Below are 25748 nucleotides of genomic sequence, written 5' to 3'. Positions count from 1 at the left end.
AATCAAGCGTCTTTTAATTTCATGGCTGCAGTCACCATCTGTAGTGATTTTGGAGCCCAGAAAAATAAAGTCTGACACTGTTTCCACTGTTTCCCCATCTATTTCCCATGAAGTGATGGGACCAGATGCCATGATCTTTTCTGAATGTTTTCTGAATGTTGAGCTTTAAGCCAACTTTTTCACTCTCCATTTTCACTTTCATCAAGAGGCTTTTTAGTTCCTCTTCACTTTCTGCCATAAGGGTGGTGTCATCTGCATATCTGAGGTTATTGATATTTCTCCCGGCAATCTTGATTCCAGCTTGTGCTCCCTCCAGTCCAGCGTTTCTCATGATGTACTCTGCATATAAGTTAAATAAGCAGGGTGACAATATACAGCCTTGACGTACTCCTTTTCCTATTTGGAACCAGTCTGTTGTTCCATGTCCAGTTCTAACTGTTGCTTCCTGACCTGCATACAGATTTCTCAAGAGGCAGATCAGGTGGTCTGGTATTCCCACCTGAATTATTCTAAAAGTTTGTTCTAGAGGAACCTTATTATAAAATGGTCTTAAGTGCTTTGAAATTTGTCGTGGTCTTTTTTCCTTATTTTGGGATGCCATTATCTTTAAGTACTTTAAGTGGACTTCTCGGTTATTTGAACTAGTACTTTTCTCTTATGTCTTTGTAATGCCTGTTTTTCGGAGAAGGCAATGGCAACCCACTCCAGTACGCTTGCCTGGAAAATCCCATGCACAGAGGAGCCTGGTAGGCTGCGGTCCATGGGGTCGCGAAGAGTCGGACACGACTAAGCGACTTCACTTTGACTTTTCACTCTCATGCACTGGAGAAGGAAATGGCAACCCACTCCAGTGTTCTTGCCTGGAGAATCCCAGGGACAGAGGAGCCTAGTGGGCTGCCGTCTATGGAGTTGCACAGAGTCGGACACAACTGAAGCAACTTAGCAGCAGCAGCAATGCCTGTTTTTACTACATAGCATCATTTCAGTTTTTTAAACTTGTGCCTTCTAATTCAGCACATACAAATCTAAAATCTTAGGTTTCCAAGTAAAACAAGTTAGTGTCCCGATGAAATTCTGTTAACTTTAGAAGTACAGATACAAATAACTTGACCAGAATTATCGTTCTCATGCATGTTCTTTATTGTGTTAGGCAGCTTAGACTGTACTCTTGGAGAGAATAGGTTGTGTAAGATCTCATTACCTTCTGACCAATTTCTCTTTGCCGTTGGGAAACAAAAGGCAAATCATCTCTTTGCTACAGTGGTTTTATGGCATATATCATAAAGTGAAAGTGAAGTTGCTCAGTTGTGTCCGACTCTTTGCAACCCCATAGACTGTAGCCTACCAAGCTTCTCTGTCCATGGGATTTTCCAGGCAATAGTACTGGAGTGGATTGCCATTTCCTTCTCCAGGGGATCTTCCCAACCCAGGGCTTGAACCCGGGTCTCCCTCATTGTAGACAGATGCTTTACCGTCTGAGCCACCAGGGAAGTCCTTGTGTATTATAGAGTGCAATATATCATAAAGTGCATGCTATATTTAGTATGGTACAATTATATGGTACAGTTATAATCAAGGCCAGTTTCTAATACTGAGTGGATGTAGAGAGATTGGGAGAGAGTTTTAAATATTTTGAAATAGTGACATGGTTATAAAATAATTCAAATTATTGGATTTACAAAGGAAGAATAATTTTTTTTCTATTTGCTGTATTAAATATGTGAGCCTCTTAGTTTTACAGAAAAAAAGTATAACTTAAAAAACAAACTAAAAGAAAACAATTGGTGTCAGAATAAGGACAGTTACTCTCTTTTTCTCTTTCTTTTTTCTCCCACAGTGATCCCGGTGGGGGAATTGAAATGGCTGAGTTTATTCGAGAGGCCACACCCCCAGTTGGTTGTAGTTCAAGAAATTCTTATGCTGGCTTGGATCCAAGCAACCAGGTAGGAACCTGTTCTGTTCTATTTTGCTTTTTTCCTTCCTCCCGATGGTGGTCTCAAGTGTTCTCTTATCTGTTACAGTCAGTTGATGTTTGGGTTTATCTTGCTGATAATTTTTTGATTTGTTTACTGATCATTGTTTATTACTATTACACAGAATTTTCACATTAAGTAAGTACTTTGTTGCTGAGCACATACCACATGCTCACTGCCTGGGGTAGTTTTGATTAAGATAGTTGTGGTGAATGCCCTTAGGAACTTGTACTTATTTACCTTCACAATGTCTGTGTTGGCAACATCTCAGTCTCTTTTTGTGGAATGAAATGGCTTAGTTCTTAAATATGGCTGCACTTTCTGTATTCTTAATTAAACCCGCACTTTCTTCTTACTGACAAAATATTGGCAGATTACCCTGGGGAGTAAGCCTACGATTTTGCAACAAACTTTTGAACAGCCACACCTTTTACTTTTTTTTTTTGTTAGGGCTGACGAAAGGACAGCAGTAGCTAACCACCTTTCATAACTATACTCTTGGCACTGTGTCCATTAGACTTGCCTTGTTGCAGAAAAGAGAGTGGGGCATGAGAGGGTGGTCACATCCCAGGTCACATCCGAGTCCCTGGGACAGTTGCCAAGTGTGGCTTCGTGGCTTCACACAGGAAAGAATTCAAGAGGTGCCATAGTAAAGTGAAAGAAGGGTTATTCAGGCAGGAAACACACTCCACAGATAGAGTGTGGACCATCTCAGAAGGTAAGAGAAGCCCAGGGTATGGTGCTGTCAGTGAAGTCGCTCAGTCGTGTCTGACTCTTTGCGACCCCATGGACTGTAGCCCACCAGGCTCCTCCATCCATGGGATTTTCTAGGCAAGAGTACTGGAGTGGGGTGCCATTGCCTTCTCTGATAATAGCTTTACATTATTGTATTAGTTTCTGCTGTAAAACAAAGTGTATCAGCTATATATATATAGATATATCCCCTTCTTCTTGGACTTTCCCCCCTCAACTCACCCCACCCCTGTAGGTCATCACAGAGCACTGAGCTGAGCTCCGTGTGCGATACAGCAGGTTCCCACTGTTGTTGTTCAGTCACTAAGTCGTGTCTGACTCTTTGTGATCCCATGGACTGCAGCATGCCAGGCTCCTCTGTCTTCCAGTATCTCTTGGAGCTTGCTCAAGTTCACGTCCCTTGAGTCGGTGATGCTATCTAACCAGCTCATTGTCTGCCGCCCCCTTCCCCTTTTGCCTTCAATCTCCGAGCATCAGGGTGTTTTTCAGTGAGTTCACTCTTTGCAGCAGGTGGCCAAAGTATTGGAGCTTCAGCATCAGTCCTTCCAATGAAATTCAGGGTTGATTTCATTTAGGATTGACTGGTTTGATCTTGCTGTCCAAGGGAATCTCAAGAGTCTTATCCAGCACCACAATTCAAAAGCATCAGTTCTTCAGTGCTCAGCCTTCTTTATGTTCCAACTCTCACATCTGTACATGATTACTGGAAAAAACTTTTGCTAACCTTTGGCCTGTTTCATTTTGTACCTCATGGCCAAACTTGCCTTATTCCAGGTTTCTCTTGACTTCCTACTTTTGCATTCCAATCACCTGTGATGAAAAAGACATCTTTTTTTGATGTTAGTTCTAGAAGGTCTTGTAGGTCTGCATAGAAACGGTCAGCTTAGCTTCTTTGACATTAGTGGTTGGGGTATAGACTTGGATTACTGTGATGTTGAATGATTTGCCTTAGAAATGAACTGAAATCATTCTCTTATTTTTGAGATTGCACCCAGGTCCTGAATTTCAGACTCTTGTTGAGTGAGGGCTACTTCATTTCTTAGGGATTCTTGCCCACAGTAGTAAATATAATGTCAACTGAATTAAATTCACCCATTCCCATCCATTTTAGTTCACTGATTCCTAAGATGTTGATGTTCACTCTTGCCATCTCCTGCTTGGCTACATCCAGTCTACCTTGATTCATGGACTTAACATTCCAGATTCCTATACATATGGTTCTTTACAGCATTGGACTTTACTTTTACAGACACATCCACATCTGAGCCTCGTTTCCGCTTTGGCCCAGCCACTTCATTCTTTCTGGAGCTGTGTTAGTGATTGCCTCCCCACTCTTCCCCGTTAGCATATTGGACACCTTCCAACCTAGGGGGGCTCAGCTTCTGGTGTCATATCTTTTTGCCTTACCATAGTGTTCATGGGATTCTCAAGGCAAGAATACTGGAGTGCTTTGCCATTTCCTCCAGTGGATCACATTTTGTCTGAACTCTTCAATTATGACCCGTCCATCTTGGGTGGCCCTGCACAGTGGCGTGACTCAGTAGCTTCATTGAGTTATGCACGTCCCTTTGCCCCGACAAGGCTGTGATTCATGAAGGAGTTCCCACTAGTTATTTGTTGTGCACTTGGTAGTATATATGTGTCATCCCAGTCTCCCCATTCTTTTCACCCTCTCCTCCTTCCCTTGCTGATGTATTTCGATGAGTGTGTACTAAGGCCCAAGGTCTAACAGAAGTAGGCTGTTTTGGACCTAGTTGGTTCTAATTGTTTTATGTCATTTCCATGGGCTGTGTCATTCTTCTAAAGCTTGTGTCCTGCCCCTATCCTGTCTCAGCCCTACTTGTTTTAGGGAGGGAGTCCCATCTTGAATATAATTAACTCATGTCTGCACCTAAATGCATAGCACATCTGACTGATTTGACTTTCCTTAAAATATTAACTCTTGTATTAAAAAGGGCAGATGTCAGAAGCTATTGTGCTACTTGGATTTTGGTGTTTTAGTTTTATACTGTTTATAACAAAAGAAATTATTGACATAATTATTGTTATCCTTTAGGAAAGCTGAAGTGAGGAAAATAAGTTGGACTTTTTGTATATTGGTAGAGATATTATCAATACAAAGATACCGTGTTTCTTGTACATGTTTTGTTATACAGCTCTCACTACATGTGATCATAGTTTATAAATGTCTTCAGTACTAGAGAGTGAGCTCCTTGAACACTGTGGCACTGCCACAGTCACTGGTGCCGTTCTTTCCTTCATGCCACTGCTGCCCGTCTCCTTTCCATCTTCTAGTCTCCATTTCCCCACCCCACCCCCATTTTTTAAACTGTTGCTTATATTCCTCTCTTTCTGTCACTTACCTTCCTTAAAATATTTTAGTGCCTGACAGTATTCAAGGCATTTTGCTTGTCTGGGACGTGGAATGGGTCTTACCCTCAAAGAGTTTGCAATTTCATGCGTGCTCAGTTGTGTCCAACTCTTTGTGACCACATGAACAGTAGCCCACCAGGCTCTTCTGTCCATGGGCTTTTCCAGGCAAAAACATTGGAATGGGTTGCCATTTCAATTTCATAGTAGATATCTATAAGTAACTGAAGTTATGTTATATTACTAAGGAAATATAAGTAAAAGGTGCAAAGTAATAGTTGCCATAGGAATGGTACAGAAAAGGGGCTAGGCTAAGGGGCTAGGCTAATGATTTCCGAGGAGAAAATAAATGTTTCCAGCTAGACAGATGGCAAGGTTTGATGGAGGAGGTGGCCTTGCCTGATTGCCTTTAGTTAGAAGTAATTTTTGTTCTCTGATGTTCCTAATTGTACCCGGACTTTCCTTTGGTCCTTCTCAAAGAGAAGGAACACTGGAGCATTTTAGTTTGTGCAGATCTATTAAGGAAAACTTCACCTCTAAGTGTACGCAGATACCATTTTTTTCTTAATTTTTTCCTTTTCTAAATGTGTTTATTTTTAGAAAGTTAGCAGATGAAGGAAAGCAGCAAGAAGAAAATAAAATCATCTATAATGTCATAATAAAAAAAAAGATTTTAAACAAAGAGATTTTAGTGTGCTTGCTATTTGGCACTTGACTGTCTTTACTGACTATATTATGAATGTTAATACTATAAGTGTTTCCTGCAGTGAACAACTTGAAAACTGCATTTTATTTGTATGTACTGTGGTTTATATTTTCAGTCCCTTACTGTTTCATATGAGACAGTAACAACCCCATTATATTTGGGGGGATAAGCTTGAAACAATTCAGAAAAGCATGAAGGATAAAAATATAACCACACACACTGTATCTGTTAAGATTGCTTTTGTCACCAAGTAATAGAACTCAACTAAGTGACTTAAAGAAACAGGAGTTTGTCGTCTACATTTGGAGCTGGTTGTATAGCATTTGTTCTGCTAAACATTATTAGGGCTCTGGGTTGAAATTTCCCTAGGCCTTTGGCTTTCTCTCAGAGTTGCAGAATGAGCACAGACAGCAACTTCAATTATGATCCTGTTGAAAAGTGAAGAAGCAGGTGACAGTCTGGGGCAGAGTTGTCCTTGGTCGTCATCGTCTCAGACATAGGAGGTCTTTCCCCAAAGCCTTCCAATAGACTCTCTGATACGTTCATTGACCAGAATGAGGGCACACACCTAGATTAGAGTCTGGGTCCTCTCTTCATAAATCAAAAGATATATGTCCAACATTTGAACAAAATGAGAGGCTTGTTAAGGAGAGGAAAAGGAAACACTTGGAGGTTGTGAGCAAATGACTACTGTATGCATATTCAAAAAACTTTTTTTAAAGTTTAAATTCCTAGAAGGATGCCACGAAATGGTGCTTTCTGGTGTGCTTGCTTGTTTGTAAGCTTCTGTGTAGAAAGTTATGTGTTTATTATTCTAGTAGAAAAATAACTTGTTGGTTTTTTAACTTATTTATTTAGCAGGTGTGTTTAGAATGAAACTCTTTTTGCAGTAAAATGCCTTTGGGCCCTTCTTCTCCCTGTCTATTGCAGTGCTTTTTGTGGCTAATTGAAAACATATCAGGAAAAAGCAGGAGAATCAAACTTAATAAACTGTTCAAAAATATTGCAAAGCTCATTTTTTTGTCTATACTGCTTATGAGTAGTTTTAACCTATATGCATATGCTTATTTTTGCTGTTTTTCACTGACATATGGCTTTCATATGTGTAGTGTATGCATATTAAGTGTATAGGCTCAGTATGTTTTTACATAAAATGTACACCCATTTAATTGCCATCCAGACCAAGAAAGTCCCTCATGCCCCTTTAAAGTCATTATTAGCTATACTTTTACCAAATTTCTCATTGTATACTTCTGTTCAGTTGAATCAGTTGAAGGGAAAGATTTGGCAAAATGCAAGTATTCTGTGAATGTTCTTGGTTTTAGTATAAAGATATTAAATTTACTTGACTGTTCTCTTCTTGAATCCCTTGAAAACAGGTTATAACAAGAACTACTCAGACTTGTTGATTTAGTAACTGTCATGTTGTTATATTTGGATTCCTTAATGTGTTCATGGAATTTGTAGTATTTGTTTATATGATTGTTATAATAGTATAATATATGATGGTTATAAAATTTTAGGGAAATTGTGTACCATCTTGAGTATAAGCCCTAAAAACCCCACAGATTTATAATAGTGTTCTGTTTATAGAGTTTGTGCTAAAAATTCCTTTTTCTTAAATGCCTTAGTTTTTTTTAAAATTATTACTATTTTTAAAAAATGCATTATCACAGCCTACAAAGAACTTTCTGCCTGAAACTCAGGAAAGTACATATTGATGCACTAAGAATTTGACAGGAAGATTTAGGTTGCTCTTTGTTACTATGTTTTATCCTCCAAACTTTCCCTTTATAATCCCTGATAAGTCTACATTTATTTCAGGTAAACTTGACACCTAGTTTTGCTTTGTTTATCACTGGAACGTGTCATGATGCAATAGGAAACTGATAACAATTGTTGACCCAGATTGTCTGCGATTGGAGGCTCTCCCCCTGGGGGCTCAGCAGCCCTGAGCAGGCGCGGGCTTGTGTCCGGCTTGTGTGCACTGGGTGCGCCGCACACGCTGCAGCCGAGTGTGGCGCTGATGTGTCATGGCCTTCTGGTGAAGGTGACTGATGACTTGTTCTGACAGTATAATTTCATCTGATGGTCTTGCTAGTCTGTGCTGATGGCGTGACTAGCATTGTGTTTACTTCATGTCATGTTTTCAGATTGGATCTGGCTCCTCTCGTCTTGGAACAGCAGCGACTATTAAAGGTGGGTGTGGTCTCCCCTGAATGTTACTTCTGACTTCCCATTCTTTTTCGGTCGTAGTAAAGATAATTAATTGTATCGTGTATTTACATGTAATGAAAAATCATTCTTGAAATTATTCTGTGGATAAAATTATGTATCTTGTATTAAAGATTGCTAGTTTTAAATTGTGGTCCCTTTTCAACATGACTGAGTGACTTTCACTTTTTTTATCATCCAAATTTCATAATAGTATTTTAATCACTTGGATTACACTGTATGAATTGTACATTTTGATCTTTAAGAAACTTCTTTGCTTCTTTGCCTTGAGGGAAAATACTTTCATGGGTTTTAGTGGGGTTCATAGAAAATGAATTTAATGTGAAACCTTTAAATTAGGCACAAATAATACACTAAAAAAATTTTTTTCCAATATATCATATATATCTTATTTATTCAATACATCTATTATTGTATTTTTGCCCTGCATTATTATTTTGCCCTGCAATTTTATAATTTTCTGATTTTTCCTGGGAGGGACTTTTAAATTGTTTCAAGTTATTAAATAATTTGCATTTCATTTTTAAAACTTCTTTTGAAAGAAATAGTTGTATTAGTTAGTATTATGAGGCCTTTCCATATTTGGTTTGTAGCATATGTGATCTGACAGTCCATGATGCTTCCTATCAGTTTAATGCATCTTCTTTTATTGTAACCCCTGATACAAAAACTGCTTTAGTTAATAAATATCTACTGTACTCTCTTATGCCCTTCCTTGTTATGCCACCTGTACAGCTTTTACTTTTAATATAATGTCTTCTTGGGTCTCTCTTAACTTTTTAGGAGATACAGACACCGCTAAGACTTCTGATGATATCAGTTTAAGTCTGGGCCAGAGCTCTAGTCTTTGTAAGGAGGGAAGTGAAGAACAAGGTAAGAACAATTTACTTCATGGCAGCATCAGGTATTGTGATGACCAGGGTGAGTTTCTGCCATGTGCTGCTCATATTTTGGCAGAAGTTTGTAATAATTTAGTGTGGCTTTCTAGAAACATGGAAATAAACCGATTCGCCAGCAAAGCAGTAGCACAGTGTTATAGGTAATCAGAGCTTTTGGAATCAGCTTCACATGTTCTGCCAAGTAAACAGAGAAACTTTGTGAGCATATGCCCTAGAATGAATATGAGATGGGAGATAAGAATCTGCTATTCCTTTAGTTGGTCAGAGCATCTTGCTTAGCTTACTGATAACCTCATGTGTAAAGCTGTTCTTTTCCATTCAGTATGACCTCTAAATGCCAACTGCTGCATATGTTGCCTGACTGCAGAAACAACAGTGTGTTTGACAGAGAAATAACTTACTCTTGGACTTACTGAGAAACTGTCTGCCTCCAACATGGTGTCTTCTTGTAGCAGATTTGTAATGTAAATTTTGGTTTTAAGTGATTTTTTTTTTCTCCTTATTCAATTTCATTGTATATGAGTACTTTGGATTTTATAGAGTTCTTTTTTAAACAACTGCCACATTTCTGAGTTTGACTTTTAATTTTCAGACATGAAAGGGTGGATATGCCATACCCATTTCCAGTTGAGATTATCCCAGGTTATATAATCAGTGAGCCAGAATTGGATTAGAAACCTGTCTCCCTATTTCCAGCCTGTTTTTTTGTTGTTAGCTTATGGGTGATGTTTGGTAGGCAGGCCAACTGATAAATTTCCTATTATACTTCATTATAAAACTTATTTATAGGGTTACAAATTGATCATTGAATGGAGACATTTTCCCACTAATTTAGTGTTTTACCCAGGTTTGATTCTTTCAAGGATATTTTGTTAGAATTTTAGGTTTATCACTGTAATTGCTTTTGGAGAATTGCAGTACAATTCATAAATTGTACTGCAATTTATGTACAAATAAATAAATCATTATTTATTTGCTTTGGTGGACCACCCCTCACAGCCTGTCCCCTCCCCTCAAAAAATGCAGTTGAATGTACTGTGTGGTCTGAAAGCTATTTTCTTATAAAAGGGAAAGGTGAATTCATCTCTGAGAATCACAGTGTTCTTTTGTATAATACGTAATCAGCAGTGTCTCAGAAACTGGGTAGGTAGTGATCTTAGAGGGGCTAGTGCCGCTGCACTTACGGGTCATAGGTCTCTTCATTTTCATCTGGGAAGTACCTTGTGTGAGCAAGAATGTTGTAGTCTGGCAGGTTGGGAATTCTATTCATACAGATCTACCCTGGCAGGTACATATTGACGTAGACAGTGATGACATATATGGTCACTGAGTGCATTCTGTTGTCCTGTGAAGAGTCAGCACACTTCTCCTTTAAAGCTTTGTCAGCCACATGGTCTCTGTTGCAGCTATTCAACTTTGTTGTTGTAGAGTGAAAGAGGCTGTAAACAACCTATAAATGAGTGGGAATGACTGTGTTATACTAAAACTATTTACAAAAGCAGGCAGAAAGCTACTTTGGCTCTACAGGCCTTAGTTAATCAAACCCTGGTTTAGGTCATCTTGCTGTGCATTCACCCAGTTAATCTTCATGACAGACATTTGAAGTTCAGTGTTATTATTCTCACTTTACAGAGGAGTGGAGTTATAAGAAATTTGCCCCAAATCACCCATCTGCAAAGTAGCAGTTGTGTAGTTCAAATCTAGCTCTAAATTCTGCTTTTAATCACTATGCTATACTCCTTTCGTACAGTTTTATAACTTGCTTTTATCATATAACAGTTTCCCCATGTATTTAGCAGTTATTGAGTACTCATGTGTGCCTGATACCATTCTAAGTACTAGAAATCAGTTGATGAACAGACAGAATTTTCTACCATTGTGGCTTTCATACCCTTAGTATGGAAACATGCTACTGTGAATCACATGTGTATGCAGTAATAGAGATGGGGGATACGGAATGGTGGGGTGGGCGCCGTGGGCATTGTAAGTTTAAATATTACAGAATGGTCGAGGGGAAATCTTGCTGAGAGCAGAGACCTGAAGGAGGAGTGAGCTGCTCAGGATATTTGGGAGGAGGGAGACTGCCTCCATGCAGAGGTACCAGCACAGGCAGAAGTCCCAGTGTAGTAACATGCCTGTCAGAATAGTGTGGCCACTACAGACTGAGTGAGGGGCCAAATTAGAGTCTTGTAAGCTGTTTTATTTACTTTTTAAAAATGTTATTTCTCTGACTGTCCTGGGCCCTTGTTAGGGCATGCAGGATCTTTAGTTGTGGTATGCAGACTCCTAGTTGCAGCATGTGGGATCTAGTTCCCTGACGAGGCGTCGAAACCAGGCCCTCTTCATTGGGAGCGCAGAGGCACTGGACCACCAGGGAAGTCCCTTGTAAGCCATTTTAGAGATTTTGCTTTCAGTTTCCAATGAGATGAACAGCTGTATAGAGTTTTGAGCAGAGAAATATCATCGTCTCTATTACATTGTAATAGTCATTTTGGCTCCTGTATTGTTTGAGTGTATATTAAAGGGGGCAGAGGCTGATGTAGTTGGCAGATTATTGCAATAATCAGAGCACAGATCAGGGTAGTGAGAAGTGGTCTGACTGTGTGTGCTTAGTCGCTCACTTGTGTCCAACTCTTTGCAACCCCATGGGCTGTAGCCTCCAGGCACCTCTGTCCATGGGAATTCTCCAGGCAAGAATCCTAGAGTAGGTTGCCATGCCCTCCTCCAGGGGATCTTCCCAACCCAGGGATTGAACCCAGGTCTCCTGCATTGCAGGTGGATTCTTTACCAGCTGAGCCACCTGGGAAGCCCGGTCTGACTGTGGCAAATGTTAACGAAAGGATATGATGAATTTGGAAATAGCACGTGAAAGAAATAGTAGTCATACATGACTAAGATTTTGGGGTTAAATCATGGGGAGGATGGATTCTCCATTAACTGAAAAGGAGAAAGCTGAGAAGGGGCAGATTTAGAAGTGGGGAGAGCATGGTGAAGGGCAGGAGAAGGGGTTCATTTTGGGCCTATCAGGTATGAGTTGCTATAGGATCTCTAAACAACAGTAATTAGTAGATAATTAGATAGGCTTGGATTTTAGATAAGAAATCTGGGTTGAGGTTTTAAAATAGGAGTTTTCAGTATATAAATTAAAAAAAAAAGATTCAGTTATGTCAGACGTGGGGTTGGGTTAATATGAAGTTCATGAACTAGCAGGGAATGCCTGTTGGGTTAGCTGGGCCTGGAGTGCAGGCAGCATGGCTCCCTGATCCCGATCCCTGTAGGTCTGGGCTGCGGTTTGGCACCACCTAGTGGCTGTTGTTCATCCTGGCTTAAATAGCTGAGGCTCTGCTCGCTCTCTGGCTGCTTTGGATTTACAGGACAGTGACCTTTAGTTAGTTGGTTAGCAGTTAGTTGACTAGTTGGCACTCATTTTATCAGCCTGATTCAGGATGATTGGGAGAAAACTGAGGTTGTGGGCATGTGTCAGGTATGTGTTCTAAGAGGGGATTTTCTGCAGTTTCCCTCCTCAGCTTCACTCATGTCTTCACTACCCAAGATCAGAACTCTAGTCCATCCCTGTGTGAGTACTGAGGCCAGGTAGAAGATGGAGAAACTAATTACAAGGTGTTTCTGAATTTTAGTTATTATGGGGCCAGAAAATTGGATGAGACGTATGAGAGAGGTATAGGTAGAAAAATGAAGGAGTTCCAACAGTCGAGCTCTGAGCCACTGCAGTCTGATAAATCCAGTAGACTGAATTGGAGCAACTGGTGAGGTAGAGGGGCGTATCCCCACATCTCAGGGAGAGTGATCAGCTTTGTCAGATGTTGCTGGTAGGCCAAGTTATATGAGACTGAGACTTGACCATTGAACTTCACAGCACAGAGGATGTTGGTGACCTTGATAGCTTCTTAATGGGTGGGAGTAGAATACATGTCAGAAGAGAATAATTGAAAACAATGACTATAGACTACTTTTTGGTGAATTTCATCTGAGGTTGTTATAAAACTCCTTAAAACAAAAAACTATAAAAACATGCCATAAAAAGGTTGAATAAATTATATTGTCTTAATAATAACACTATGCAGGTACTAAAATGTATTCAAAGATTACACAATAATATGAGAAAATATTTAAAGTGAAAAAGATGGCACTATATAAAAAACATGACTGGGCTTCCCTGGTGGCTCAGTGGTGAAGAGTCTGCCTCCTCTGATTCAGGAGGATCCTTCATGCCTCGGAGTGGCTAAGCCCACACGCCACAGCTGTTGAGCCTGTGCTCTAGAACCTGGGAGCCACAACAACTAAGCCCACATACCGCAATGGCTGAGGCCCATGAGCCCTAGAGCGCGCCTCTGCAACAAGAGAAGCCACCACAATGAGAAGCCCACACATTGCAACTAGGAGTGGCCCCACTCGCCACAACTAGAGAAAGGCCCGTGCAGCAGCAGAGATCCAGCAGAGCCAAAAAACTGTTTATAAATAAAATTATTTTTAAAAATATGATTCCATTCTGTAAGAGTTTAAGAGAATACTAAGAGTATGTGTGCATATGTTCCTAGGAATGTTGAAAGTAATAAACTGTATTTAGCCATAAGAGAGAATAAAGTCCTGATACATAATATAGCATGCAAAGTGAAAGAAGTCAGATGAAAAAAGTCACATTGGAACATTATATAGTTCCATTTACGTGCAAAATAGGCAAATGCATAGGGACAGGAGTGGTTGCCAGGGGCTGAAGAAGGACATGAGTATAATGGGTTTGTTTTTTTTTTGGGTTGATGCAGATGTTCTAGAATTAGACAGTGGACATGAGTGCCCAAATCTGAATGTACTAAAAACCACTGAATTTTATTCTTAAAAGGGTGAGTTTTATGACATGTAAATTATATCACAATAAAAAGGAAAAAAGTGATACACCAAAAAATATTAACAGTTATCTCAGTGGCAGAAATTTAAATCATTTTCTTCCTCATACTTTACTAGATTTTATAGAATTAACATTTTACTTTTATCAACAAAAATCGTAACTTCCTCCTCTCTTCTAGATCATCCCCAGCAATTATAAAAAACAAACTGCTTTATTTCTTTTATATTCGTAAAAAAATCCACATCTCTTCCTTTATCCTCACTTCTTCTGTTACCTATCACCTTGTATCTCTGGTGTCCTTTACATGAATAATCTTTTTCAGAACCTTGTACAAATATCTGATTTTATCTTTTAGCAGGAATTTCTAGAAGTAGATTATTGATCAAAGGGTATGTATGCTTCTTCAAGGTTTTTGGTTACCTTGCCAGATTTCTTTGTAGAAGGTTGGTTGCACCAGTTTGCACACCATGAGTAGTGTGTAAGATGCCTTTCTTAATCTGAATACTACTAGTAGCAATCACTGGAAGAAAGCTTAACTAGGTGAAAGATAGTATCTCTCTGGGTTGATTTGATCCTGTCTTTGACAGTATTGCTACCAGGAAGAAAAAATGTCTTAAGAAAGCATGTTTACTTAAAATTTCCTAAAACCACCTAAAATTCTTCCTGACAGAGTCAAACTTATTATGATATGTTTATTTAGCAATACTGGAAAAAACAAATGTATTAAATTAAATTTGGCTTTGTCTTTTAAAATGAAAAACTTAAATTTCTGCTTCATTAATGCCTTGGGAGTTGGTATTTTTTTAAAGTCTATTGTATATTAGAATTGGTGATTTTCAACTACTTGCTCAGTTAAGTTTTTGTTTTATAAAATATCCTTGAAATGTGAATATTACATCAGTCCATAATTGCTTAATAGGGATATATATTGAGAGTTTTTAAAAATAACATTATAAATTAATACTATAGAAAAGTAAATGGTTTTTAAATTTGGGTTTTTTAGAGAATATAAGAACCTAACTATAGTGGTACAGTTTTGAACAGATGAAAAGAATATTGGTTTCACTTATCTTGAGGACTTTAAGACACAAGATAAAGCCTAATAGGTCATTTATAAAATCACAGTTTATATGGTACCTTCTAGAGAGTATCTCTAGTTTAGATTTTTAGTTGTTTACATCTAACTTATATTAAGCTTTTTTTGAAGTCCGTAAATATTTCTAGAAGTCATTCTTAATTTATATTAATCTTAGGGGGAAAATTATGCTTTTATTATTTAAAGTAACTACTGGGAAGAGTCTGACTTATTATAGACTCTGTTACTGTATTTTTCTTATTCAGTTATGACAAATAAGACAATAATATTTCTTTTTATTGAAGTAACAGCAAACTCAGCAATCCTTGTCTATTAAAAGGTATATAAAAAAAATCAGCTATTGTACAGTTTGGTTGTCAAGCTATGTTTCAAGATAAATGACAGTGTAGGTAGGTGGGTAGATGGGCTTATTTATATTTTTATCTATCTTTATGTGTGTATAGTATATATGACAACTCATGTCACTAATCTCTGCCCTAAATGAAGGGTTAAAGGAATAATCTTACAGATATAGGGGGGATATGTATTTTTTTTTTTCATGAAGCATTTTTAATTGCTGCATCAGTGGTAAAAGATAAAATGTATTTTGCCCTGTAATTATTATTTTAATACTTTCAACCATTGTGAACAGGAAGACATCTTCTGTCATTATACCATATCTTGTATGGGCCTTGGTCAACCTTCTGATTTTTTTTGTTTGTTTCTGATTACTCTGTTTTTGTGGATTTGGAAAATCAATTATATTAGTTTTTCAAACAGACTTTAAATTTAGTTAGGTAAAATAATGATAGCTACCATTAATTGTGCCAGGCATTGTGTTAAGCAAGTATGTTATTAACTCAGTTATCCCATGGTAAGATTGATATCACATTTTACAGATGAGGAAGCAGAGGCTTGAAAAGGTAACCCACCTTTACCCAGTTACTAAGTTAGGGACAGAACTTACCCAGAAATCCAGGTCTGTTTTAAATGTAATCCTTTGTTGCTTCTTATTTTATTGTTGATAGTCCACAGAATTTTCTGAGGTTCGTTGAAGATTTGGAAGTTCAGTTCATTCCATTGGTAGAATGCTTTCTTTCTTTAGCCGGGAAATAGAAAGAAGCCCTTTGGAATGACTGGCCAACTGTTATTCAGTGAGCTACTGGGAAATAGTTTATGCTTAATTTATGGTACACTGTGAATTCTTTCCCTTGTTAGACAGTAGAAAAACAGATTATAGATTTGTGTTAACATTTCCAAATATATGTTTGAAACAGATTTGGCAGCTGACCGGAAGCTCTTCCGCCTGGTCTCCAATGATTCCTTCATCTCCATTCAGCCGTCCTTATCCTCATGTGGACAGGACTTACCAAGGGACTTCAGTGACAAAGTGAGCCTGCCAAGTCACAGCCACCACCACCACCACGTCGAGCAGTCTCTGTCCAATGCCTGTGACACAGAAGTAGCTTCTCTTGTCCCTTTGCATTCACACTCTTACAGGAAAGATCACCGCCCGCGGGGTGTACCACGGACTTCTAGCTCTGCTGTGGCTTTTCCAGACACCTCCCTGAATGACTTTCCTCTGTATCAGCAAAGGCGTGGGTTGGATCCTGTTAGTGAGTTAGAATCTTCCAAGCCTCATTCTGGATCCAAAGAATCCTTGGTGGAAAATTCGTGTTTACCTGGGGAATTTCAGCTGGTTGGCGAGGTGAAAAACAGTAATTCTCAGCCACCTACCAGAAGTGGGAAGAGCAAACCCTTGAACGCAGACAAAAGCATGGACAGCTTGCGAAGCCTGAGCACGCGCAGCAGTGGCTCAACGGAGAGCTACTGCAGCGGGACTGACCGGGATACCCACAGCACCGTCAGCAGCTACAAAAGCGAGCAGACCAGCTCCACTCACATCGAGAGCATCTTGTCAGAGCACGAGGAGTCTCCCCAGGTGGCAAAGAAGAGCAGTCAGAAGAAAGAGGACTGTGCTGAGGCAGAGGACAAAAATAGCTGTGCCGGTGGCAAAAGGACTAGCAGTGAAAAGACCGCCGTGGACGAGAGTACGAACAGTGGCGTTCAGGGGGCCAAGGAGTCTAACGGCTCTGATGATGTGCACAATCAGAAAGGTCTCAGCACCTCTGCATCTGAAGAAGCCAATAAAAACCCCCATGCAAATGAATTCACTTCACAGGGGGACACACCGCTTGGGAAGACTGCTGAAAACCGAGAGGAGGAGGGTGAGAAGCCAGCTGTGTCAGTGGACGCGAAAGTTAGCAAAGATGTTGGTGGAAAGCAGAAGGAAGGGGATGTGCGACCTAAATCCTCCAGCCTGATCCACCGGACAGCCTCTGCCCATAAGTCAGGCAGGAGACGGACAGGGAAAAAACGGGCCAGCAGTTTCGATTCAAGTCGGCATAGGGACTACGTGTCCTTTCGAGGTGTTTCTGGTACCAAGCCGCACAGTGCTATATTCTGTCACGATGAGGACTCCAGTGACCAAAGTGACTTGAGCAGAGCATCCAGCGTTCAGTCTGCTCACCAGTTTGGCAGCGATAGCTCTTCTAGCACCACTTCTCATTCTTGTCAGTCTCCTGAGGGCAGATACAGTGCCCTAAAGACCAAACACGCCCCTAAGGAAAGGGGTACCGACTCTGAGCATGCACACAAAGCCCACTTGGGGCCTGAAGGAACTGGCAAAAAGCGGACAGCACGGCGGACTTCCAGCACAAATAGTGCCAAGACTCGGGCCCGAGTGCTGAGCCTGGACAGCAGCACTGTAGCGTGTCTGAATGACTCCAGTAGGCTAATGGCGCCTGAAAGCGTAAAACCCTTAACCACTTCCAAATCCGACCTGGAGGCCAAAGAAGGAGAGGTGCTAGATGAGCTATCTTTATTGGGACGGGCTTCCCAGTTAGAGACTGTCACTCGATCTAGGAATAGCTTGCCAAGCCAGGTTGCTTTTCCTGAAGGTGAAGAGCAAGACGCAGTCAGTGGAGGTAAGTAAATTGCAGGAGGAGATTGACCCAAGAATTTCTGCAGTTTTCGATGCTGTTGATTGGAGTACTACTACTTCGAGTATATTTTGTGTTAACAGCCGCATATCTACTATGTTGTTAAAATAAACTGTCTTTCCATGAAGAAGAAGATGGTTATCTTAAAAAAGGTTTTGATGTGAACACCAAGGAAATGTTTTTTTGTTGTATTACATATCAGTTTGTTCTTCATGACACTCACCTTTTCTAAGCCATTTGCCACCTGTTAATGTTTTACCAGGAATAACAAAAAAATTGGTCCCCTTCCTCCTTTGTACAACCACAGTAACAACAAAATGTAGAATTTTATTAGGGCACCAAGCCATTTTTAGTTATCTCTTATACAGCGTGTGCCACTGAACTTTGAGAATGAGATCTCTCAACCTGTTACATAAGATTTTTCCAAATATTACTTTAGCTCTATGTACTTTGAAAACATACGGCTTTTTTCTTTGTTTCTTAGGTTTTATTTCTCGCTTACTCAAGTTTTAGTCGTTAAACTGTTTTTCTGTAACTTCACATTAAAGTTTATTAATCTGCGTTTGTAGTTTATTATCCATTAGTGGATATATGATGCTCCGTGTGATAACAGTGATAGTGCTTGGGTTAAAGCACTAGCTTACTGATTTCTGGTTTATGGGGAATTGTGCAAAATTCAGTAGGTGATTTTGTATTGTCAGTGTGTATTGGCCATTTTGTTTATTTCAGAGTTGTCTCTTGGTATTTCCTCCTGCCCAAATATTTGCTTATTCTGTTTTGGTTATTATGGAGTCTCATTCTTGAATCGAATCAGAAGAATGAAGTCCTCTGTTGCTAGCACATGACTTTTTTATCATCTGTCTCATATCCTTTAATAAAGCTTATGTCTCTGGCTTTATAGTTTACAGTCTATTGGTGTAGTAACATTTAGTCTTTTATGAAAAGTTAAGCTGAGTGTTTGTTTACACAAACATACTGAAACAAGGAACATGCTTTTTCTCAAAGAATTCTAATTTCACCCACAATTTTTTAAGTCCATAATGTGGTAAACATTCTCTTGCATCTTTTGGTATAGTTTATAACAAAGATTAATTTCTAATAGGAATGTAAAAAGTGATCTTTAGTGCCTAAGGAAGAAACTAGTCTGACTTAAATATTGAGAACTAAATATATCTGAAGTGATTATAATCATTTGGTAACAATATAGTAATTAACTTCTCTTGGGTCTTTGATGTGGCTGTCAATCTGTTTTTTGTAACAGGTCTGAAAGTCTTTTAGTGATTTCTCACACAAATCATGTGTTTGCGATATGTAGGAAACCATTGGGTTTTAAATGATAGCTTAATTTTTACTGAAAGTGTGATTAAAATAAATTCTAAGAACATGCAATGATAGAAAACTATTGCTGTTCTAAATGTTGTTGAAATGTAAGTAAAAAGATAGTACATCTTATGCTTTTGTATTAAAAATGCCATTTCCTTTTCATAGGGAATGTGGGGTGTTCTGTTTTTTTTTTTAGGAAAAGTTACATGAGGTCTTATTTGCTCTTTGATTAATATGAGCCCTCATTTTTCCAGATTTCAGCTTTTGTTTTGTTTGTGTTATTTTTTTTTAAAAGCAAACCATCCACTATTAATAAAAAAAAAACAAATAAGGAACTAAAAATTTCCATTTATTTCACTTTGGTGGAAAAAATTTAATCATCTGTGGGCTGTTAAAAACATTCTTTTGCCAAAGGAAGACACTGTTGGAACTGTTTTTATATGAGCTTCATTGTGTTTAGAATAAAAATAAGAACAAAACTAAACTGCTTAAATATATTGGATTTATATTTAGTTTGTTTTCATCTCATTTTGTTAGTGTCTTGGTTTCTTGGAAGATTGGAGGTGGTGGAAGGCAATGTATTTTGGTTTTCATTATTTAAAAGTTATATAGAATCTCAAATACTTTGTAAAATGTGTTAGATTATATTTATTGTTAGTTTTTTGGGTTTTTAAATTTTTGATAATTAGGAGACATTTTTCTTCGCATCTGTTCTACTTTCTGTACTCCTGAAATGTGTCAGTACAACAGAGGATACAGCTTGACCATGTATATGGCTATACATTAACTGTAATGTATACATTATACATTAACTATATATTAACTATAATGTACAGCCATACTGACCATTAGATTTTATCCTAATGAATTGGGATGTGTTGCTGAGCTTTCCAGTGGTTTCTTTTTGTCTTCTTTTTGTCTTATCTTTAAACTGGATGGTGTTGGTCCTGTGGAAGGATGAAACTAAGGAAATGTACTTTAAAGTACTAAAATAAACTAAAATGGGTTGCCTAATATAGTGACATGGAGTCATACATCCTTGTCAGTATATGGGCTCACTATTGTCATGACTCTGGGAAAGCTGCTTACCTTCTTAAGCCTTGACTTCCTCATCTTAAAATGGAGATGATAGTGATATCTATCCTATAGAGGTTTTATGAGGACTGAAGGCTTTAATAGATTTAAAATGCTTACAACAGTGCCTGGTACATAGTAAAAGCTTATTAATAGCACTGATGCTTCTGTTTCACTGGATTTCCCTGATAGCTCAGTTGGTAAAGAATCTGCCTGCAATGCAGGAGGCCCCAGTTTGATTCCTGGGTTTGGAAGATTCCCTGGAGAAGGGATAGGCTACCCACTCCAGTATTCTTGGGCTTCCCTGGTGGCTCAAGAATCCACCTGCAATGCAGGAGACCTGGATTTGATACCTGGGTTGGGAAGATCCCCTGGAGAAGGGAAAGGCTATCTACTCAAGTATTCTGGCCTGGAAAATTCCATGGACTGTATAGTCCATGGGGTTGCAAAGAGTCGGACCCGACTGAGCGACGTTCACTTCACTTCTGTTTCACTGACCAGTCTGTTCTGCTACTCATGTGTATCCTGTCCTGAAGAAAATGATTAAATATAGAAATACATTAGAGATACTCTCATTGTGCCATTTTGAAACTGAATAATAGTAAAAATAAAAAATCTGAATTCTTAATTTCTTGCATAATACCAAAAAGAAAAACCTTAATCTGATATAATATTACAGATTTTAATCTCATCTTGGCAGCAATACATGCGTAGCCTATCTTCTGGTACTCATTCATATAACAAGTGATTGTTTTCATAGGACTTCTCACTATTAATCTAATACTTTGATTAAAATTGGGTGTCATCAATAATGTTCTGTGATTGCTTAGGTAGGAAAAAAGTTTTATGTTCAAGCTATTTTCTTTGTTGACCTCTTGTTTTTGCATTTAATTTTTCTTTTATAATTATACAGCGTATCTTTAATAACTTATGACTGGTATTTTAAAAATAAAAAAGTACAGACAAATTATATATGACAGAAAAGTATCCTGTTTTCTTTTGAATCACTTAATCTTATTTACCGCCTGATTCAACAGACTGAAGAACAATCAGAAAGATTTATGTTCATTCCTTTATTTGTATTATTTTTTTCTCAATTTCTTAACCTCTGTTTTTCTGTGTGAGAAAATTATTTTAAATGTAATAGTTGGGTTCTGAAGGCATGAAATAAGATCCTGTTATTATAATTTTGTGTTGGGAATCAATGATAGTCTTCTGTCAAGGGATTGTCACTATATAAAGAAAAGCCAAATTTTCTTGATGACAGTTTGTGAGGGTGTGTACCATACATGTAAGTTTGATCCTAAGTATCATTAAAAGAAAAGACAAACATCACTGAACCAAAAAGAGTATGTGAATTAAAGCTTTTGTATTTTACTAAATAGAGGGACTGTAAATTCTAATAGATTTAATTTTCTCATTTCCCAGTTCACATGGGAAGTTAGAAGAAGAAAATAAATAGAAAGGGAGGTGTTCCTGTCGAGGCTAAAACTGATGGCAGCAGAAGAAATGCACTGCTGACTCTATAGAAGCTGGAATAACCATACAAACCAATGCTAGAAACACGTGGTAGGAGGTCGTTAACTGCAGGGGCGAACTGCTTGTTCAAGGACATCATAATATCATAACTTAATACTGTATTGCAGTATAACTCACTAATAAATGTGTATGTGACTAAGGAAAGTTTATATTTTATTTAGTCTATACTGAGAAGAAAGCTTAGGCGTATAAAACCACATCAAAGAGTGTTCATTAGATGTAATAAACAGGTTTGGATCCTTGAGTTACTTGGAAAAATTATCTTAAGTGTTAAGAGGCATTTTATTGATGAGGCAAATAAGGTTTATATATCAGATTCCCCAGATCAGCCCATTCTTTCTAATACCAGTAATGTTCTGTTTAAGGAATCAAACAGTTACATTTTAATGCCATCTCTAATTACTACCTGGATAATCCGGCAAGCCATTAAACCTGTGTCTCAATTTCCTCAATTGTAAACCAGTAGTAGTAACTGTTCAGGTCGTCTCACAGTTAATGATCAGATTCTAACAAGCTTCCATGTATAAAACTTCTTTGTATATTTATTATGAAAACTAAGACAGTGATGCCTTTTAATCATTTGTAAGGAAGTTTTCCATTTTAAATGTCATTTCAAGTATATATTCAAATATATATTCTTGAAATATATATTCTTCACTAATGATGCCTTATTAGGTGAATCTCCTGAAGATATATTCAAAAATGTTTCTGAGTGCAGTTTTCCAGAAGAGAGGGTCTGTCAGACCATTCACAAAGGATTTAAAAAGAGTAGGAACCACCTATAAAAGTAAGTAATCCTTAAACTCTGTCTTTTAGGAACTGTTCTGTGTGATAATGACTCCAGAGTATCATTTAATTTCATCTACCAAACTGTATTTGATTGACTGCCTGGGATTATGGAAAGTATCGATAAGGATATGCAAATTCTCAGTACAGCTAATAATTTTGTTGTTGTTTGCTATTGTTGCTGGTTTATGGGTCAAATAATGTAGTCCTTTAAAATGTTCTCATAGATAGAAATTATTTAAATTCAGAATGAATGCTTAGAAGTTGTGCAGTAGATTCTTGTTCTTTGGCCTCCCAGAAAATGATGCTTATAAGCATTTGTTTCTATATTAAAACAAAATCTTTGCATGCTGATATTAGTATCATTCTTGACTGACATGGAAATAAAAAAGGAAAGAATGGATTTCATGCCTAGACTAGAATATTTCCTTTAAAAGAATTCTTTGATTTGCATTTCTTCATATAGTAACTTAATTATTAAGTAAAATAATTTTTTACCTTGAAGAATATTTCAGTGTATTTCAGAATATTTGCATATATATTAATTTTCTGAAATGTGTGTATGTATGTTTCATATTTTCATCATTTTTCGTTAAAGAATTTTCTTAAGCCACTTGCTTGTGATCTATTTGTGGTACCAAAACACATTTTTATTTTCATGACTTTCCCAAATTTACTCCTTTTTCCTCAATAGACACTCCCCACTGAAAACAACACCTTTCTTGAGCAGTTTCTTCTACATTTTTATTCATTTAATAGTGATTGAGCTATTACAAGAGACTAGCTTTAGCAGTATGTAACAATTAGAAAGTAACAAACTACATATGGATCCTTCAAGTAATCAGCTGAATGATTCACATCATTTTTAAGTGGCATTTTTTTTCTATATGTATCTTTGCTCAAAACTTTCCAATTGTTGAGATACAAAACCTGCACCTCCTACTTCACCAAATCATGCTCTTTTGTGCCATCCCAGCTCCAAAATCACTGCAGATGGTGACTGCAGCCATGAAATTCAAAGACACTTACTCCTTGGAAGGAAAGTTATGACCAACCTAGATAGCATGTTCAAAAGCAGAGACATTACTTTGCCAACAAAGGTCCGTCTAGTCAAGGCTATGGTTTTTCCTGTGGTCATGTATGGATGTGAGTTGGACTGTGAAGAAAGCTAAGCGCCGAAGAATTGATGCTTTTGAACTGTGGTGTTGGAGAAGACTCTTGAGAGTCCCTTGGACTGCAAGGAGATCCAACCAGTCCATTCTGAAGGAGATCAGCCCTGGGATTTCTTTGGAAGGAATGATGCTGAAGCTGAAACTCCAGTACTTTGTCCACCTCATGAGAAGAGTTGACTCATTGGAAAAGACTCTGATGCTGGGAGGTATTGGGGGCAGGAGGAGAAGGGGACGACAGAGGATGAGATGGCTGGATTGCGGCATCACCGACTCGATGGACATGAGTTTGAGTGAACTCTGGGAGTTGGTGATGGACAGGGAAGCCTGGCATGCTGCAATTCATGGAGTCACAAAAAGTCTGACACGACTGAGCTGAACTGAGTCCTCCTAAAAGTATATTAGTGCTTTTTTTTAAAGTCTTTATTGTATTTGTTACAACGTTGCTTCCGTTTTTTGTTTTGTTTTGTTTTTAATTGCTTCCACTTAAAAATGTTTTGGTTTCTTGGCCTGCACGCATGTGGGATCCTAGCTCCCTCAACCAGGGATTGAACCCACAATCCCTGCGTTGGAAGGCAAAGTGTTAACCACTGGACAGCTGGGGAATTCCCGTATTAGTGCTTTTTTTAATGCTTTGCCCGTTTTCATTCACATAGTAAAACAAACTGATGATCTATTCTTTTAATTATTTGGTGCTCAGCTTTCTTCACAGTCCAACTGTCACATCCATACACGACCACAGTAAAAACCATAGCCTTGACTAGACGGACCTTTGTTGGCAAAGTAATGTCTCTGCTTTTTAATATGCTGTCTAGGTTGGTCATAACTTTCCTTCCAAGGAGTAAGCATCTTTTAATTTCATGGCTGTAATCGCCATCTGTAGTGATTTTGGAGCCCAAGAAAATAAAGTCAGCCACTGTTTTCCCATCTGTTTGCCATGAAGTGATGGAAGCAGATGCCATGATGCCATTTTCTGAATGTTGAGCTTTAAGCCAACTTTTTCATTCTCCTCTTTCACTTTCATCAAGAGGTTCTTTAGTTCTTCTTCACTTTCTGCCATAAGGGTGGTGTCATCTGCATATCTGAGGTGATTGATATTTCTCCTGGCAATCTTGATTCCAGCTTGTGCTTCCTCCAGCCCAGCATTTCTCATGATGTATTCTGCATATAAGTTAAATAAGCAAGGTGACAATATATAGCCTTGATGTACTCCTTTTCCTATTTGGAACCAGTCTGTTGTTCCATGTCCAGTTCTAACTTGTTTCCTGACCTGCATACAGGTTTCTCAAGAGGCAGGTCAGGTGGTCTGGTATTCCCATCTCTTTCAGAATTTTCCACAGTTTATTGTGATCCACACAGTCAAAGGCTTTGGCATAGTCTTAAAGCAGAAATTTTTTCTGAAATTCTCTTGCTCTTTGGATGATCCAGTGGATGTTGGCAGTTTGATCTCTGATTCCTCTGCCTTTTCTAAAACCAGCGTGAACATCTGGAAGTTCACGAAATAGATCAGACCACAACTGTTGAAAATGTCTTAGTATATCTGTGCCATGTGTGTGAATTGCCATTAGGTGCTCTGCTGCTGCTAAGTCGCTTCAGTCGTGTCCGACTCTGTGCGACCCCGTAGACGGCAGCCTACCAGGCTCCCCCATCCCTGGGATTCTCCCAGCAATAATACTGGAGTGGGTTGCCATTTCCTTCTCCAATGCATGAAAGTGGAAAGTGAAAGTGAAGTTGCTCAGTCATGTGCAACTCTTAGCGACCCTATGGACTGAAGCCCACCAGGCTCCTCTGTCCATGGGATTTTCCTGGCAAGAGTACTGGAGTGGGGTGCCAATTCCTTCTCCAGAAAGTAGACTAACCCTAATCCAGCTGGGTGGAAACAGATTCCCATGAGAGATGTCTCAGCCCTGCTACTATTCAACAGAAAAATGTAAGTTCAGGGTGTGTGCATGTGTGTGCACACATGTGTGTGTGTGT

The 25748-nt window shown here is 38.5% G+C and overlaps 1 protein-coding gene across 1 annotated transcript in view; it reads left to right on the top strand.

Annotated features, from left to right (window-relative positions):
* Window positions 1-25748, top strand: part of PCNX (pecanex homolog (Drosophila)) — a gene marked incomplete at its 5' end in the record, with an annotated part of 186085 nt that overhangs the window by 42510 nt on the left and 117827 nt on the right. The window contains 4 exons of the mRNA XM_010846813.1: window positions 1838-1943; window positions 7956-8001; window positions 8821-8910; window positions 16156-17865. Of these exons, the coding sequence (XP_010845115.1) occupies window positions 1838-1943; window positions 7956-8001; window positions 8821-8910; window positions 16156-17865 (1952 nt within the window). The remainder of the gene's footprint in view (window positions 1-1837; window positions 1944-7955; window positions 8002-8820; window positions 8911-16155; window positions 17866-25748) is intronic.

The sequence above is a fragment of the Bison bison genome, unplaced genomic scaffold, assembly GCF_000754665.1.
Source record: "Bison bison bison isolate TAMUID 2011002044 unplaced genomic scaffold, Bison_UMD1.0 scf7180017864239, whole genome shotgun sequence".
NCBI classification, from domain to species: domain Eukaryota; kingdom Metazoa; phylum Chordata; class Mammalia; order Artiodactyla; family Bovidae; genus Bison; species Bison bison.
Note: the sequence above shows the minus strand (reverse complement) of the source record. Positions and strands in the feature narration are given on the sequence as shown.